Below are 15,492 nucleotides of genomic sequence, written 5' to 3'. Positions count from 1 at the left end.
ATGGTTTGATGAATTAATTTCCTTCTCTCCATAATTTTTGTGAGGTGCTGGAGCAGAGATTGCAGACAAAACAGATGCCAAGAAACAATGAAAAGATTTTAGTGACCCTTTTAAGAAAAGGTTCTTTTTGGAAAATCATGTATGAAGGCGTTGTTTTGTATTTAATCCGCTTTCAACTCATTCTCTCTTTGGCTAGAAGATTGGAAGGAATTGTGCTGTTACTCAATTCCTTTCAGCATAATAAAATTGCATAAGAATGTCGGTGTAGACAAACAGGATCTGCTTTCCTCTTATTGTTGATTTGAAAAGGATTGTTCTCATATTTCTTATATGACTTTGTTCAGCCCATTAGTCCATACCAGGTCCCAAGGCATTGGCCTCATTTGTATTCTCACACACACCTCGCTGCACCCTATTTCTGTCTCACATGCTCATCAATCCACCCTGATCCTCCTACAAGATTGACGTGCTAGCCAGGTTACTTACCAATGTACTACCAAATGCCCTGGAGGAAATAGGGGAGCATGAAAACACCACACACACAGCGGAAACTGGACAACAGCTGTGAGCTACCGCTGCTCCACATGGGCATCAAAGTGATGCTGACAGATATCTATATTTAGCCGTTGTTATTTTGGTGACCTGACTGAGATCCAATCTAAGATTATTAGCACTCCCATTGCTCATCACTGATCCTGGCAGCCAGAGCAGATGAGACATCAGTCAAGATGGATAATGAGGTTTGTTATTTAAATTATGTGAATGGCTGTATGCCATACTATACTGAAAACATTCACTAAGATTTTGAGCAGATTCAGAACCTGAGAATCTTTAAAGCATAAAAATATAAATGCAACCCTTGGATTCTGCAGATTTTTTTTTAAAATTCCTGGTGATTTCAGGACAATCCTGGAAGATTTGAACCTTGCTTTTGTAGATGTACTCATTATGTGCCTATGAAATACATGAGTCATGATTATTGTACCAACGTTGTAAATGAGTAATAGTTATTATGAATGTTGAATGATTTACAAACTGCAGGGAGGTGTACCAGCATCTCGGTCTTAAAAATTTAAGGAGGTTTGGCATGTCTCCAAACACTGCAACCTGATCCTACAGATATACAATGGAAAGTATGCAGACTGGTTGCATCATGGTTTAGAATGGCAGCTTTAATGCACAACAATGCAAGAAGCCACTAACTAGTTGACTCAGCCCAATATATCACGCGTACCTTTCCCCAGCTTTCCGGACCATGCCACCTTCATGCAGCTACCATCTGGGCTGGAGTTACGGGAACCTGAAGTCCCTGAACAACTACTTCCCTTAAGGCACACAGTTCTTGAACTAACCTGCACTGTTCTAATCACTAGGTCAGTGTCGTAACACTACGACTACTTAGCACTGCAATGGACTTTTTTGTTGTAGTATGTTTTCTTTCCTGTATAATGTATCTTTCATTTACGTTTCTCTTGTGAATGTTCTGTATATGATGCAATGCATCCGTGACGCTGCTGCAAGTGAGTTTTGCATTGCATATACTGTATGTACTGGTGTAATTGACAATAAAGGTCAAACAGCAGTATAAAAATGAAAGCAGTAGCCTTTATGCAATTCATTAATATGGCCTAAGTATAATCATTTTGGGTATAACTTGATATCTATCCAATTTGAAAAAAAAACAACCATTTTTAACTCTGCTTTGTTTAATCATACAAAATTGTAATCATTTTAACATAAACACAAGAGCACAAACATAGAAGATTCTGCAGATGCTGGAAATCTAGAGTGCAACACACACAAAATGCTGGAGGAACTCAGCAGGCCAGGCAGTATCTATGGAAAAGAGTAAACAGTCAATGTTACGGGCTCAGACCCTTCATCAGGACTGGAAAGGAAGACAGAACAAGGTGGAGGGAGGGGAAGGAGTACAGGATGGAGGCGATCGGTGAAGCCAGGTGGATGGGGGGGGGGGGTGTGGGCGGAGGATGAAGTAAGAAATTGGAAGGTATTGGGTGGAAAAAGTAAAGGGTTGTAGGAGAACACTGATAGGAAAGGAGGGTGGATCATGGGAGTAAGGGGAGAAGGAGGGGCACCAGGGGAGGTGATAGGCAGGTGAGGAGAAGAGGTAAGAGGCCAGAGCGGAGAAATGAAGAGAGAACAGGGAAGGGAAGAAATGACCAGAAGTTGGATAAATCGATGTTCATGCCACCAGGTTATAGGTTACCTAGATGGAATATGTTTTGCTTCTCCTACCTGAGAGTGGCCTCATCCTAGCAGTAGAGGAGGCCGTAGACTGGCATATGGGAATGGGGACAGGAATCAAAATAGTTGGCCTCCGGGAAGTTTGTAGATGAGGCTGACATACTCATTATAACATATTGGCTATATCTCAATTGCTTTTGAAATAGCTACCTGACTCTTCAAGGCCTTTGCATTTAACTTGTCTAAGTCAAAACTTCTGGAACATCTTAATTATCTCTGGTACTATATCAGATTAATGATTTGTACCACTTTTCAAATAACCTGGGAGATTTCATGGAGGTAGTTCTCTGAACAAGGGGAAAATGATATCTTTAATCATATTTGCAGTGAATATGAGACAGAGGTGAGCCCTTAACATGTAGAGCAACAAATAAGTTAGTCTGGTGAACAAGCAAGGAGTTCCAGTGTATTGAAGAAATAAAATTCTCTTCTGGATGTGGTATGTCTCCAATTTCATGTTGCAAAACTGGATGCTCCTTATTTGGAAAGGGAGACTTGAACACCTGCAACAGCTACATTATAGGTGTTTCCAAATCCGGATAGGAATGAACCCACACTGCAGAAAGTGAAAACCAGAGAGACGTTAACAGCTGTCAGCAAAGTACTTCCTTCCCTGCTCTCCTGGTGAAGCTAAGGATGTGGCTTATCTCAGTGAAGGTGTCCTTTCTGCAGAAGCCTTGCACATTATTCCTCATTAACATACAGGATGAGAGGATTGTACCTTGGATACTCTTGTTGAATGTAGCCTGCTGCTAAATTCCTTTCTTCTGTTCCAGCAGCATGTAGTGTTCTGACTGCACTCTGCTCATTCTTCCTGTTGAGGACTGAAGATTCTGCATATGTTCTCATTGAGACTGTAGTTGAGTAGAGTCCATGATATGAAGTTTTCTGAACAGGACTATGCAGTTGGATATCAGGACAGAAAGTAATTTGTTTGATAGGCTGATTGGTAGTTTTTGTGGACAACAAATGCCTTTTGGAAGGATCATTTGAAAGCTACTTGTGTTATGAAGATTGAAATAGTGGTAAACAAATGGTAGAAGAAAGTGAGGACAAAGAGATAGAGTAATATTCACATCTGTGACTCCTGCAATGGGACTTAATTGGCTTCAGGGGAAATGGTAAAGGTTCATAGTTGGAGAAAAGGGATTTGGGAAGCATGTGACCCAAAGAGAATTTAAAAAGAATCTTTTCTAAATCCTAAAGAATTTGTGTTCATTTGATTGAAAGTGGCAAATACAGAAAGATTTTCTTTTCTTGGTATTTTACTAACATAGTTTTACTCCAAACCCTGATTATAGTTAGAACATGAGGAACATTTTGGTGGATATGTCACACATTGAGTACTCTGTCTATAGTCTAGGGCATGAGAAGAATTGGAGGTGGTAAAGAGAACTAAGCATCATCCAGGGAGACCTGAGTTATTACAAATAACACTGGCTGTTTGCCCTTGAAAGAAGCATCTTAAGGATATCTAAGATAGTGAAAGGTAAACCAGGAGCATTGTTTTATAGTGTCATAAAACAAAGGCACAACAATTCAAACCGTTAAGAGGGAACTTTAGTACTGATATGTTAATGAATTGTGGGTTTTTCATTAATGCTGCCTCCACTAAAGCTTCTATTTTGTTTTTTTTTAAATCCTCTCTTATAATTACATCACAAGCTATCCAGCATGACGAGTTTTTCTGAATTCCGGGATGAAGTCCAGTGGTTAACAAGTCCAAACACAACAGGATCACCAAAAACGATGTTTCAGGCCATCTCGAAGATTGTTTGTGGGCATCCAGATGGAGGTGGACTGCGCATACCTTCACTGAACTGGTATGAAGATGATGACTACAAGGCCTTATTTGGTAGGAACAGCACAAATGATGGAATGATCACATTTGACAATTCAACACGTGAGTGCAATTTTATTCTTCAAATATATCTTTCAAAGAAGGAGATTTGTTGGGCCTGAAGTTCTGCTGCTAGGAATTGAGCTATCATTGCTAATTATGTACCAATATTTTAAATAAGAACATATATTTTGAGCATCTCCCTTTATCAATGCACTCAAAAGCTATTGTGTGGGGGATGAGCAGAAGGCTAGAACAAGCCTTGATCAAAAACAGCAGAAAACTTATTTGCAGCTGGCTAAAGCCGTGACTATTTCTGATTTACTGAAGCTATTAACAAAAAAATGAAACAATAAAATGTTTGAGTCTGAAAAATGCTGTAATGTACCAAGTTGAGATGGATGTTCTTCAAGCTTTCTCCGAGCTTTTTTAGACGTTATGGATAGAGAGGTCCAAGGAAGATTGCAACTGAATTAAAATGACAAGTGACTGGAAGCTCTGAATTGCACAATTGTTCTACAATGCAATCATCTGGTTTATCTCTTTAATGTAAAGGAAACCACATTGAAAGCAAAAGATGTAAGTTACTGAATTGAAAGATATGCAAGTATATTGATGCTTTACATGGCAAGTTTGTTAGGGCATGGATGGTGGGAAGAGAGGAGGATTTAAAAAAAACTTTGTTGGAGTAAGCCAAGCGACCCAGAAAAGAACAATCTGTCTGAACTGTCCAGAGCAAGGACATAAAAATAAATCTGCTGCTTGTATGTGCTGGAAATCGCAGAGGCTGCTGTATTGAATGTGAGGGTTAGTGAAGTACGAAGTGAGGATGGGATAGGGGAAAAGTAAGCAGAAGCACAGGAGGTGGAATGCTGACATTTGAGAGCCTTTTCATCCATTGTAGGGGAGAATGCGGAGTCAACGAGCAAGGTAGCGGTGGTGTGAAAAGTGGCGTTGCCAGAGCATGGCCATGGAGCTAGAAAATCATAAATACTAGAGATTCTGTGGTGATGGAAATCAATATTCAGTGTTCCAAGCCTTCCCTGACACTGCTCCCCAATTCTTTGTGCACTATATTGACGACTGCATTGGTTCTGCTTCACGCACCCATGTTCAGCTTGTCAATTTCATCAATTTTTCTTTTCAGTTTCCACCCTGCCCTTAAATTCACTTTGTCCATTTCGGAAACCTCTCTCCCCTTACTTGGTCTCTTTGTCTCCATCTCTGAGGACAAGCTGTCGACCAATATCCTTCATAAATGTACTGATTCCCACAGCGACTATACTGCTTCCTACTCTGTCTCCTGTAAAATAAAAAATGCAATTCCATTTTCTTAGTTCCTTCATCTCTGCTGCATCTGCTCCCAGGACAAGACTTCCCTTTCCAGGAAATCAGTGATGTCCTCCTTCTTCAAAGAAATGGGGTTTCCCATCTTCCACTATTGATGCTGCCCTCACCCGCAATTCCTTCATTCCCCAGACATCTGAGCTCACCGCGTCTTCCCGCTGCCTTAACAGGGATAGTTCCTTTTGTCCTGTCCTCCATGTACAAAACATCATACTCTAGTTTATGCCATCTTCAATGTAACCCTACCACCTTTACCTCCCCAATCTCCACTTTCCATAGGGTTTGCTCCCTCTCTGATTCCCTTGATCATTCAACCCTCCCCACTAATCTCCCTCCTGGCACTTATCCCTGCAAGTGGCCAAAGTGCTACACCTGCCCACTTGCCTCCTCCCTTACCTCCATTCAAGGCCCCAAACAGTCCTTCCAGTTGAGGCAACACTCACCTGTGAATCTATCCAGTACTCCTCATGCAGCCTCCTGTACATTGGTAAGACCAGATGCAGATCAGGGAACCACTTGGTCGAGCACCTTCACTCCACCTGCAGAAAAAAATGGGTTTCCCACTGGCCAACCATTTCATTTCCAATCCCCATTCCCATTCTGACACGTTGGTGCATGGCCTCCACTTCTACCCCGATGAGGCCCTCTCAAAGTTAGAGCAACAGCTCATATTCCGTCTAGGTAGCTTGCAACCTAACCTGATGGCATGAACATAGCTGTCCCCAATTTCTGGCAAATTTTTCTGATCTCTTTTCCTCTTCTTCATTTCCACACTCCAGCCTCTTACCTCTTCTCCTCACCTGCCTATCACTTCCAGCTGCTTCCTTTTCTCCCATGGTCCACTCTCCTCTCCAATCATATTTCTTCTTCTCCAGCCCTTTACCTTTTCCGCCTATCACCTCCTAGCTTACTTCATCCACCCACCTGGTTTCACCTATCACATTCTAGCTTGTACTCCTTCCCCTCCCCCTACTTTCTTATTCTGCCATCTTTCTCCTTACTTTCCAGTCCTGATGAGGGGCCTCATCCTGAAACATTGACTGTTTATTCATCTCTATAGATATTCCCTGACTTGCTGAGTTCCCTCAGTGTTTTCTGTGTGTTGCCATGGAGCTAGAGATGCTATGAGAATGAAATGGAATGTGTGGAGTTAAGGAGGTGTTGGGGGTGCAGTCAGGGAACGCATGGAAATCAGTGGAAACCCAGTGTATTTAGGTCGCCTGCTTATTTTAATAACCTGCAATGAAATTTTAAAAGAGGCCATTTAGCCCATTAGGTGAATGTTAGCTCATGGCAGAAGAGTTTCATTAGTCCTATTCTCCCTCTTTATTTCCCTTCATCCTGTAAAAGGTTCCCTCTCTGATACCCACCTTCTACTCTTCAATTAGTTTTTTCGTCATTTTCCTATGCTGAAGCTAATCTATAGAGACCGATTTACTTACCAGGGTGGCTTTGGGATATGGGGGGAAACCAGAGCTCATAGTGGAAATCTACACAGTCACGGGGAGCATGTGCAGGTACCACACAGGTAACATCTGGGGTCATGATCAAACTTGTTCTGGAACCAGAAGGCACCGATTCAAAGTTCAAAATACAGATGTGTCAGGGTAGGAGGGTGGAGATGCATCTCTACCAAAAGAGATGTAAGGCATCCTTCCCCTTCACTGGCCAGCAGGTCACCATTGGGTAAGGTGTAGCACCTGCTCAGACCCAACCCCCTACACCAATCAGGGTCATGTGAAGCCGTGGGAGCAAGTGTTGGATTGTTGTATCACAACTCCTGGTTATGCAGCCATTGACACTAGACAGACAATCTCTGAAGAGTATTGCCCAGAAGAAGGCAATGACAACCAATTTACAATAGATGCAAAGAAACACGATAGAATCAACGCAAAAATGTGCATGACAAAAATAGAACAAACAGCCAATGTGCAAAACATAAAACAACAAATACGTAAAGTAAAAATAATACTAATAATTAAGCAATAAATATTAAGAACACAGGTTTTGGAGTCCTTAAAAGTGAGTCCATAGATTATAGAATCAGTTTAGTAATGGGTGTGTGTGGTTATCCCCTCTAGATCAAGAGCCTGGTGGTTGAGGGGTAATAACTGTTCCTGATCTTGGTGATGTGGGAGCCAATTACTGGTGGTCTCACCATAGTACCCTCAGTACATGGAAATGAAAAGCCAAATATGGTCCAGATGAACAACAGAGCAGACTTCAACTTGCCAGCCAATGAAATTAAGTCTTTCTACTTCAGGAAATGAGGAATGAGTTATAATGATACTACTGTTAATGCAGTGATAGGCTGTGGTGTAGGGGAGAACGTGCATCTAGAAGGTTTCTCATATCCCACTAAGAGATAAACATAGTTTCAGTTCATATCATTTTCCACAGCATCATTTTTTGTTGCTTGGAAGGTGAGTGGAACGTGTGCAGTCAGAGGAGAAGTTGTGCAGTAGAGCAAGTTTAGCCAGGCAGAGGAGGCGGACTGCATAGACATTAGGTTATGGGACACAGTTTAGAATAATGAGGATGCAAAAGTATTTTGGTAAAGATGGATAATGTGTGACATAAGTTTCAAGAAGAATTAGAATTCAGGAAGTCTAGTGTTTGAGAAAATAGCAAAGATGATCTGGGAAAAATAAATTTGAAAATGTTAGTGTGGTGATAATGTTTAAGCACTATGGTGAGGGAAGAGTAGCTGCTAACATATTAAAGGTGAAAGTCTTGATGATGGCTGAGATGTGCTTTCTGAAGTAGTTCTGATTTTGTACAATTCAGCTGAAATACCATGCAAAGTGGGGGATATGATCGCATTATAGTATGGCAGATCTTGATAATGAATTGCTGAGCTGGCAGAACTTTAGTTCATCCATGACACATGTGGACAGTTACAAATTCAAAGGAGGAAAGGAAAATAAGGACATCTTTATAGGTGCAATGCATTGAAGAGGAGTTGGTGAAGCCAAGAGTGGAGGTTTGGATTGCACAGGAGTTGGTCCTGAACATGCAAAATCATGCTACTGTCTACATCAGAGAGGCACTGGTGTGGTAGTGTGAAGGAGGTGTGCTGTCTAACAGTGAATGATCATCTTAGTTGCTTTTATTGTGGTTGCAAGATCCTGTAGGACATTGTTAAGGTGGAATGCTGCAAGTCCAATTCACCGGTATATTGGTGGATGCAGGGAGCGGTGTGGGGCGTGGCGTTGGTTGTAGCAAGGACATGAGCTCAAGCCACACTGTCACCTGTTTGCAGCTGCCTGGAGAGACACCCAGGCGTCGGAGTTGGTGCGCTCCATCGATGAGCCGGAGGGGCTGTTGCCGTATCTGTAAAACTACATATCAATTAAATAAAAGCACGCACATGGAGATGAAGGTGTATTCACTTTGCAGAGAGAGAAAGGGAACAACAGATCAATGCTCATGAAGTGCTAAGGAGATTCATTGTTCTAAAAGAAATAGATCATACATTATGCTTCCTCCCCCTTTAAATTTAACATAACACTGTACATGTAACAAAAAATTCAATTTCCCTTCAACAGACCATATTCAAATATACTCACTTTTACAATAACAGTCCATAACTAGCTACACTACATTAAGGATGCAGTCTTTTGGATGGCACTCTGTTGCTTTCAGGATAGTGTGTTTGGACCTGTGGAGTGGCATCAGGTTTGGCAGGTGCCTTGTCAAAGACCACTTTCTCTGTTGCAGGTGTCACGTTGCTGTTAGTGACATGATCATCACTGAGGGGTAACTCCAGTGGTGGTAATGTGTCCCGTCTTGTTGGATGCAGTCGACTCAGGTGTGTACTTTGGCTGAGCATCGAGTATTTGGTCCACATGACTTTTCCATGTCTGATCTCCAACATCCACTATGCACATCAGTGGTCCGGTTCTTGTAGCTCTCCTACCGGGTGTCCACTTGCCTTCTCATCAATTACGCACTAGAACTTCCTGTCCAACCTCAAAGCTCCTTGCTGATTTACTTGGCAACTGCACTTCCCTCTGAAGATCAGTTTTCAGGAGGTCTATGACTCCTGCTCAGGAATATTGCAGGTGTTTGATTTGTCATCGCATGAACAAAATTCCGATACACAAAAAGGAAATTGTCCACCTTGTGCTGTAGAGAAATGTCCTCCTTGTCCATAGCTTTAACAGATTTCTTGAAAGTTTGGATAAACCTTTCAACTAACCCATTAGTTGCTGGGGAGCTGACTTGAAATGTCTGATGCTATTTTTCTTCATGAGCAATCAAAAATCTTCTGGCGTGTATAGTGGACCGTTGTTACTTACAACTTGTTCAGGTAAGCCATACTTGCAAAGGGTAGTCCTCAGAATGGAAACAGTTTTTTTGAGGTAGTTGTCTTCATTGGTATGACCTCTGGCCACTTCAGATAAGCATCCACAACAATCTGAAACATGGAGTCCATGAATGGCCCAGCAAAGTCAATATGCAACACATACAACACACTGGAGGAACTCAGCAGGTCAGACAGCATCTGTGGAAACAAGCAGTCAACGTTGAGTGCTCGTTTCCACGGATGCTGTCCGACCTGCTGAGTTCCTCTAGCGTGTTGTACATGTTGCTTTGACCACAGCATCTGCAGTGTACTTTGGGTTTAAAAGTCATTATACACTCTTTGCCATGGTGAAGGTGGTCACTGCCATAGGTGTAACAGTGCCTGTGGCGGGTACATTTTGAACTTTGTGGCATACCAAACAGCTTTTGGTCAAGTCTTCAATCTGTCGATCTATTCCTGGCCACCTCACCACACAGATGCGATGCTTCATTTTGACTGTACCCAGATATTATTCATGCAGCTTTCTAACATTCTGATACATAGTTTCGAGGGAATCACAACGCAAGATCTACACATCAGGGTTTTTTGACATACAGTTGGTTGGTCTGGACTCACTGAGAACTCAGGAAACAGAGGATTACCATGAGGTGGTTATCCTTGCTTGGTGATGTCATAGACCTTTGACAATGTCAGGTCATTCATTGTTTCTCTTTGTATTTCAGAACTTGTTACTGGCAACTGGTCCACCAATATGGTGTAGACCATTTCTGCTGGGTCACAGTATGAAGACTTGTCTTCAGTTGCCAACAAAGAAAGACATGACAAGTCATCAGCATTGCTGTGTTGTTTGGTTCCTTGAACTCTGATATAAGAGTGGGTCCTAGAAAAAGTTGCAGCCAAATAGCAGACATCACTGGAACTGAAAATGGACACGGGAAGCTGGTGGTCTGTCAGTAGAGTAAAAATCTGTCCCTCGAGGTAGTGGTGAAACTTCTTTATTCCCCCATTCTAGACTAAGGGCCTCTCAGTTGATCTGTGCGTAGTTGCATTCTGCACTTGACAGTGATCTTAAAGCAAATGTAATTGAATGCTCAGATTCATCTTCCAAGGTGTGTGACAAAACGGCACCAATGCCATAAGGGGTCGCATCTCACAGTAGTCTGATGGGCAGAAATGGCTCTGAATGGGTGAGCAGTTCATCTGATGTTATTGGTCTCTTTATTTCTTTGAATAACCTTTCATATATTTCTGACTTTCCCATTTACTTCCAAGTTATTCCTGTCTGCATCAGTGTCTTCGGTGGGTGCAGCACTATAGCAGTGGTAGTAGTTTACAAGGCCCAAATATGATCCGAGTTGTGACATATTTTGCACTTTGGGTGCCTGCAACACAGCTTCAATTTTCTCTTGTGATTATGTAAGCTGTGCTTGTCAATGACATGTCCGCAATTTGAGATTTCATTCTTGAAAAGCTCAAATTTCTTTCTCTTTGCACGCAGGCCATACTCACTCAGCCTGGTAAGCATTTTACCAAGTTTCTTGAAGTTTCTTCATCATTTTTGCCAGTCACAATGTTGTCATCAAGATAACATTGTGTTCTGGGATATCTTAGAACACTTGGCCTACTAGTCTTTGCCAAATAGCTGGAGCTGATGCAATGCCAAAGATGAGAAGATTATACTGGAACAGTCTCTTGTGAATGTTGTTTGTGAGGAACGTCCTGCTTGACTCCTGCATCTCCATATGCAGATAATTTTGTGGCAAGTCAGTCTTTGAAAACCTCTCCCTGCCTGCCAAAGATGCAAATATTTCTTCGTTGCAGGGGATACTGCACAGTACATGACACCAGGTTGATGCTCACTTTGAAGTCCCTGCATATGCAAATAGCTCCAGCCTTTCCTTCCTTGATCACCGGGGCAATGGGGGTGGTCCAGTCACTCCACTCAACCTTGGAGAGAATGCCAGACATCTCTAAGCTCTGATGTTCAGTATCTACTTTAGGACTTAGTGCGTAAGGCATTAAGCAGCTGTGCCAGTCTCTGGTAAGTGTTACTGTTTGGTCAACAGTTGCCTGTCGATGACACATTGAGAGCTTTGATTGTGTGTCAGTCTTGTGGGATTTTCCTCAACCATTTACATCTGAAAATTGCTGGCCCACTTTTCAACACCGAAAGCTCCACTGCTGTGTTTTACCTCCAATTTCACTTTCAGTTTACCTTTGGGAGACACTTTTTTGCCTGTGTAGGTCTTTGGCATCACTGAGGCCTTTTCTAATGGTAGCTTAGAAAACAGTCCATCGTAGTCAGCCTGTGAAGTTATAGACAGAGGTGACCCTGTATCCAGCTCCAGTTTCAGTTTTACACCAGACACATCTATTATAATCCATATTACACTGCGATCTGCTTCAGTAATGCTATGTAGTCCTAGACGTCACCCCTGGCAGACACTGTATCTGATTCAGTTTCTCGTTCAGTCACTTTATGCATTTGGTTAGTTTTATATTTGAAACTTTTCACTGTGTTGTTTTTCTCTTTGGTTGTGCTTTTGCTGGACTTGCACACTCTATGTGATCTTGTCTGACACTTTTTGCAAACTTTTTCTTTGAACCTACAGTCATTGTAAAGTCATTGTGGAGGATTTGCCACATCAATAAATTTTTTTGTTTTTTTGCACTATTTGGGGGCATTTTGTGCATTTCACAATCTAAACTCTTTCTGTAGTTCTGCTGAATCCTTTGCTATAGTGTCTAATGATATTGCAATGGACAATATCCTTTCTAAGGTTATGTCTGTTTTTGACAGAAGCCTCTTTCGAGTGCTTTGACTATGCATGCCCACATACAAGCCTATCCTTTAATGCATCATAAAGTCCACCTCTAAAGTCACAGTATTGGGATAGTTTACGCAGTTCTGCAATGTATTTAGAAATGTTTTCACCCTTTGGTTCTTTTTGTGAAATCTAAATCTCTCAGCAATTACTAGTGGTTTAGGACTGAAGTGGTTTTGTAAAATTACAACAATATTGTGAAACATCTTACTTGCTGGCTTTTCAAGAGTTACTATGCTATGTAAGAGCTTGTACATTTCAGCACCCATTAAGCTAAGAAGTATGGAGGCTTTCTTTGCCTCATCCACTTTGATCGTGTTACAGAATAGTTCAACCCTCTCGATATACGATTCCCAGTCCTCATTAGTACTATCAAGTTCATCAACTTCCCCACCTTAGGCTATCGTCATGTTATTTTCACTTTAACTCTGCTAGTTGTGCGTCCCTCACAGTGTACTGTGCACTATTACTCACTCATCTGTTTGGTTGCATTCATGATAGCCTTCTTCTCCGTAATGATTCATTCTTTCCTCTCACTGTCTTTCTCTCTTCCTCAGAACTCTGTCATCTCATAACGGTGCAGTTGGTGATATCTGTTAATATTCACTCATTCAGTTCGTACTCATCAATAATTTGTTGTGTCTGTCCAAATGTATATCAATTAAATAAAATCACACATGCAGAGGTGAAGGTTAACTAATGTACTCACTTTGCAAAGAGAGGACAACAGATCAATGTGCATGGGTAAAACATCAGTCAATATGCAGTGCTAAGGGGAGTCACTGCACTAAAATATATACATCCATTCATACCAGGTGTGGTGCAGTGTCCATTGTGGTGCTGCCCTCCCCCCCCCCCCCCCCCATATTTGTTTGGCAGAGGACGAGCCGTATTCTGTTCAACTGCAGACTGCCGCAACATTCATGGACTCACCATCTTGGACTGTTTTTGTGTGTGACTGTATTTCACTGCTGTCTCATATGCGTTGCAATCTTATAAATGTGCCTTGTGCTATGTATGACTGTTGGTATTGTGTTTTGCACCTTGGCCACGGAGTAATGCTGTTTCATTTGGCTGTATTCATGGGTATTCATGTATGGTTGAAAGACAATTAAACTTGAACTTGGAAGTTTTACTGTGCATTTAACCTATGCTATCTAAGTTCAGATGTAGTTTCAGTAACTGCCTTAGATAGATGTAAAAAAAAACACCTCTCCTGAATTCCAAAGGAAGGCAAAGGGTTTTTTTTTCCCTGATGCACTGGCCAATATTTATCTCTTAATCTTAGATTAATCCAGTCATGAGTGTATTTCTGTTTAATGGATCTTGTATACAAATTTGCTGTTTTATTTCCTGATTGGTGGCACAGACCAAATTTCAAAAATACCTCCCTGGATTTAAAGCACACTAGGACACTGAGATAGTGAAAAGTAACATAAAATTGCAAGTTGTTCAATTTTTTTTAACAGTTTTGGGTTTAACCCCTTTCAAGCAATTTTTGAAATGTCAAATGATTTTGAGACCTTTGAGAGACTGGTGAAGGGAACTTAGAAAGTAAATGATACTTCAAATTTTAAAAAAAGAAAATGAGATTGTTTAACTAAATCCCTCTCTTCCTATAGCACCTCATTGTAAAGATTTGATTAAGACTCTGGAATCAAACCCAATTTCTCGGATTATGTGGAGAGGCATCAAGCCACTTTTTGTGGGGAAAATTCTATATACTCCTGATACACCGGCTACACTGAGGATAATGAAAGAGGTACTTAATGATTTAAAAATCCCATCTCCACTGAAGTCTTTGTTATTGAATTTGTTGGTAAGAATTCTACCAACCACGTAATTCACCTAGCATATAAATGATTTTGTGAACACTTAGTCAGATCCTGAGAAAGGAACAGCAAAAAAAGTTTAAGAAACCTTCACATTGTATAGATTCCAAAAGATCACAGGACGATACAGAGCCGAAATGAGTCCTCTCAGCCCATCCCACCTATGCTGACTGTAATGCAGTCTACTGTAATCCCATTTGCCCACAGAGGCCCATATCCATCTATGCCTTTTCAATCTAAGTATGTCCAAATGCCTTTTAAGCATTGTAACTGTATCTGCCTCTGCATCTCTTCTAGTAACTTATTCCAGTTAAACTCCATCCTGTTGTGTAAAGCCTAGCCCTCTGATCTTCTTAAAATGTTCCTCCTCCTGCTTTAAATCTATGCCCACTAGTTCTAGACTCCATTATTCTGGGGGGAAAGGGAATCTCTCTTTCCTATTTATGCCCCTCATAATTTTATGATCCTAAATAATATCATCCCTTAGCCTCCTAAGTTCAACTGTGAATAAACCTATCTTATTCAATCGCTCCCTATAACCACATCCCTTCATTTTGGGTAATATCCTATTGAATCTCTTCTGCACACCACATTCTTTCTGTAGTGTGGAGACCAGAACTGTATGCAGTGCACACAACTGTACCAAGTATGGTCTCACCGATGTTTTGATTAGCTACGTGATGTCACAACTTTTGTACTCAATGCCCCCAGCCTATGAAGGAAAGAGCAACAGATGCATTCTTAGCAGTCTTATAAGTTAAATGAGCAGAATTAGGCCATTCAGCCCATTGGGTCTACTCCATTATTCGGTCATGGCAGATTTATTATCCCTCTCAACTCCATTCTGCTGCCTTCTCACTGTAACCTTGGATGCCCTTACCATCTAGCTGTGTTGCCATATCCAGGCAGCTATGGAGTTGCATCCCAAGGTCTCTATGTACATCTCATGACCTACTATTACTGCTCCACAGATGTAAAATGTAAATTAAATCTGAGCAAATATATATCAAATGAATTAATTTCTGCTATTGTTTCTAGATGTTTGTACAATGGCCAGTGTAGATTGAATGCAGG

General features: G+C 41.3%; 1 protein-coding gene across 1 annotated transcript in view; it reads left to right on the top strand.

Annotated features, from left to right (window-relative positions):
• LOC132406207 (phospholipid-transporting ATPase ABCA1-like) overlaps positions 1-15,492 on the top strand; it is a 186,715-nt gene that overhangs the window by 73,708 nt on the left and 97,515 nt on the right. The window contains exons 9-10 of the mRNA XM_059991533.1: positions 3,931-4,168; positions 14,209-14,348. Of these exons, the coding sequence (XP_059847516.1) occupies positions 3,931-4,168; positions 14,209-14,348 (378 nt within the window). The remainder of the gene's footprint in view (positions 1-3,930; positions 4,169-14,208; positions 14,349-15,492) is intronic.

The sequence above is a fragment of the Hypanus sabinus genome, chromosome 16 (genome assembly GCF_030144855.1).
Source record: "Hypanus sabinus isolate sHypSab1 chromosome 16, sHypSab1.hap1, whole genome shotgun sequence".
NCBI classification, from domain to species: Eukaryota; Metazoa; Chordata; class Chondrichthyes; order Myliobatiformes; family Dasyatidae; genus Hypanus; species Hypanus sabinus.
This window is presented reverse-complemented; position numbering and strand designations above follow the sequence as displayed.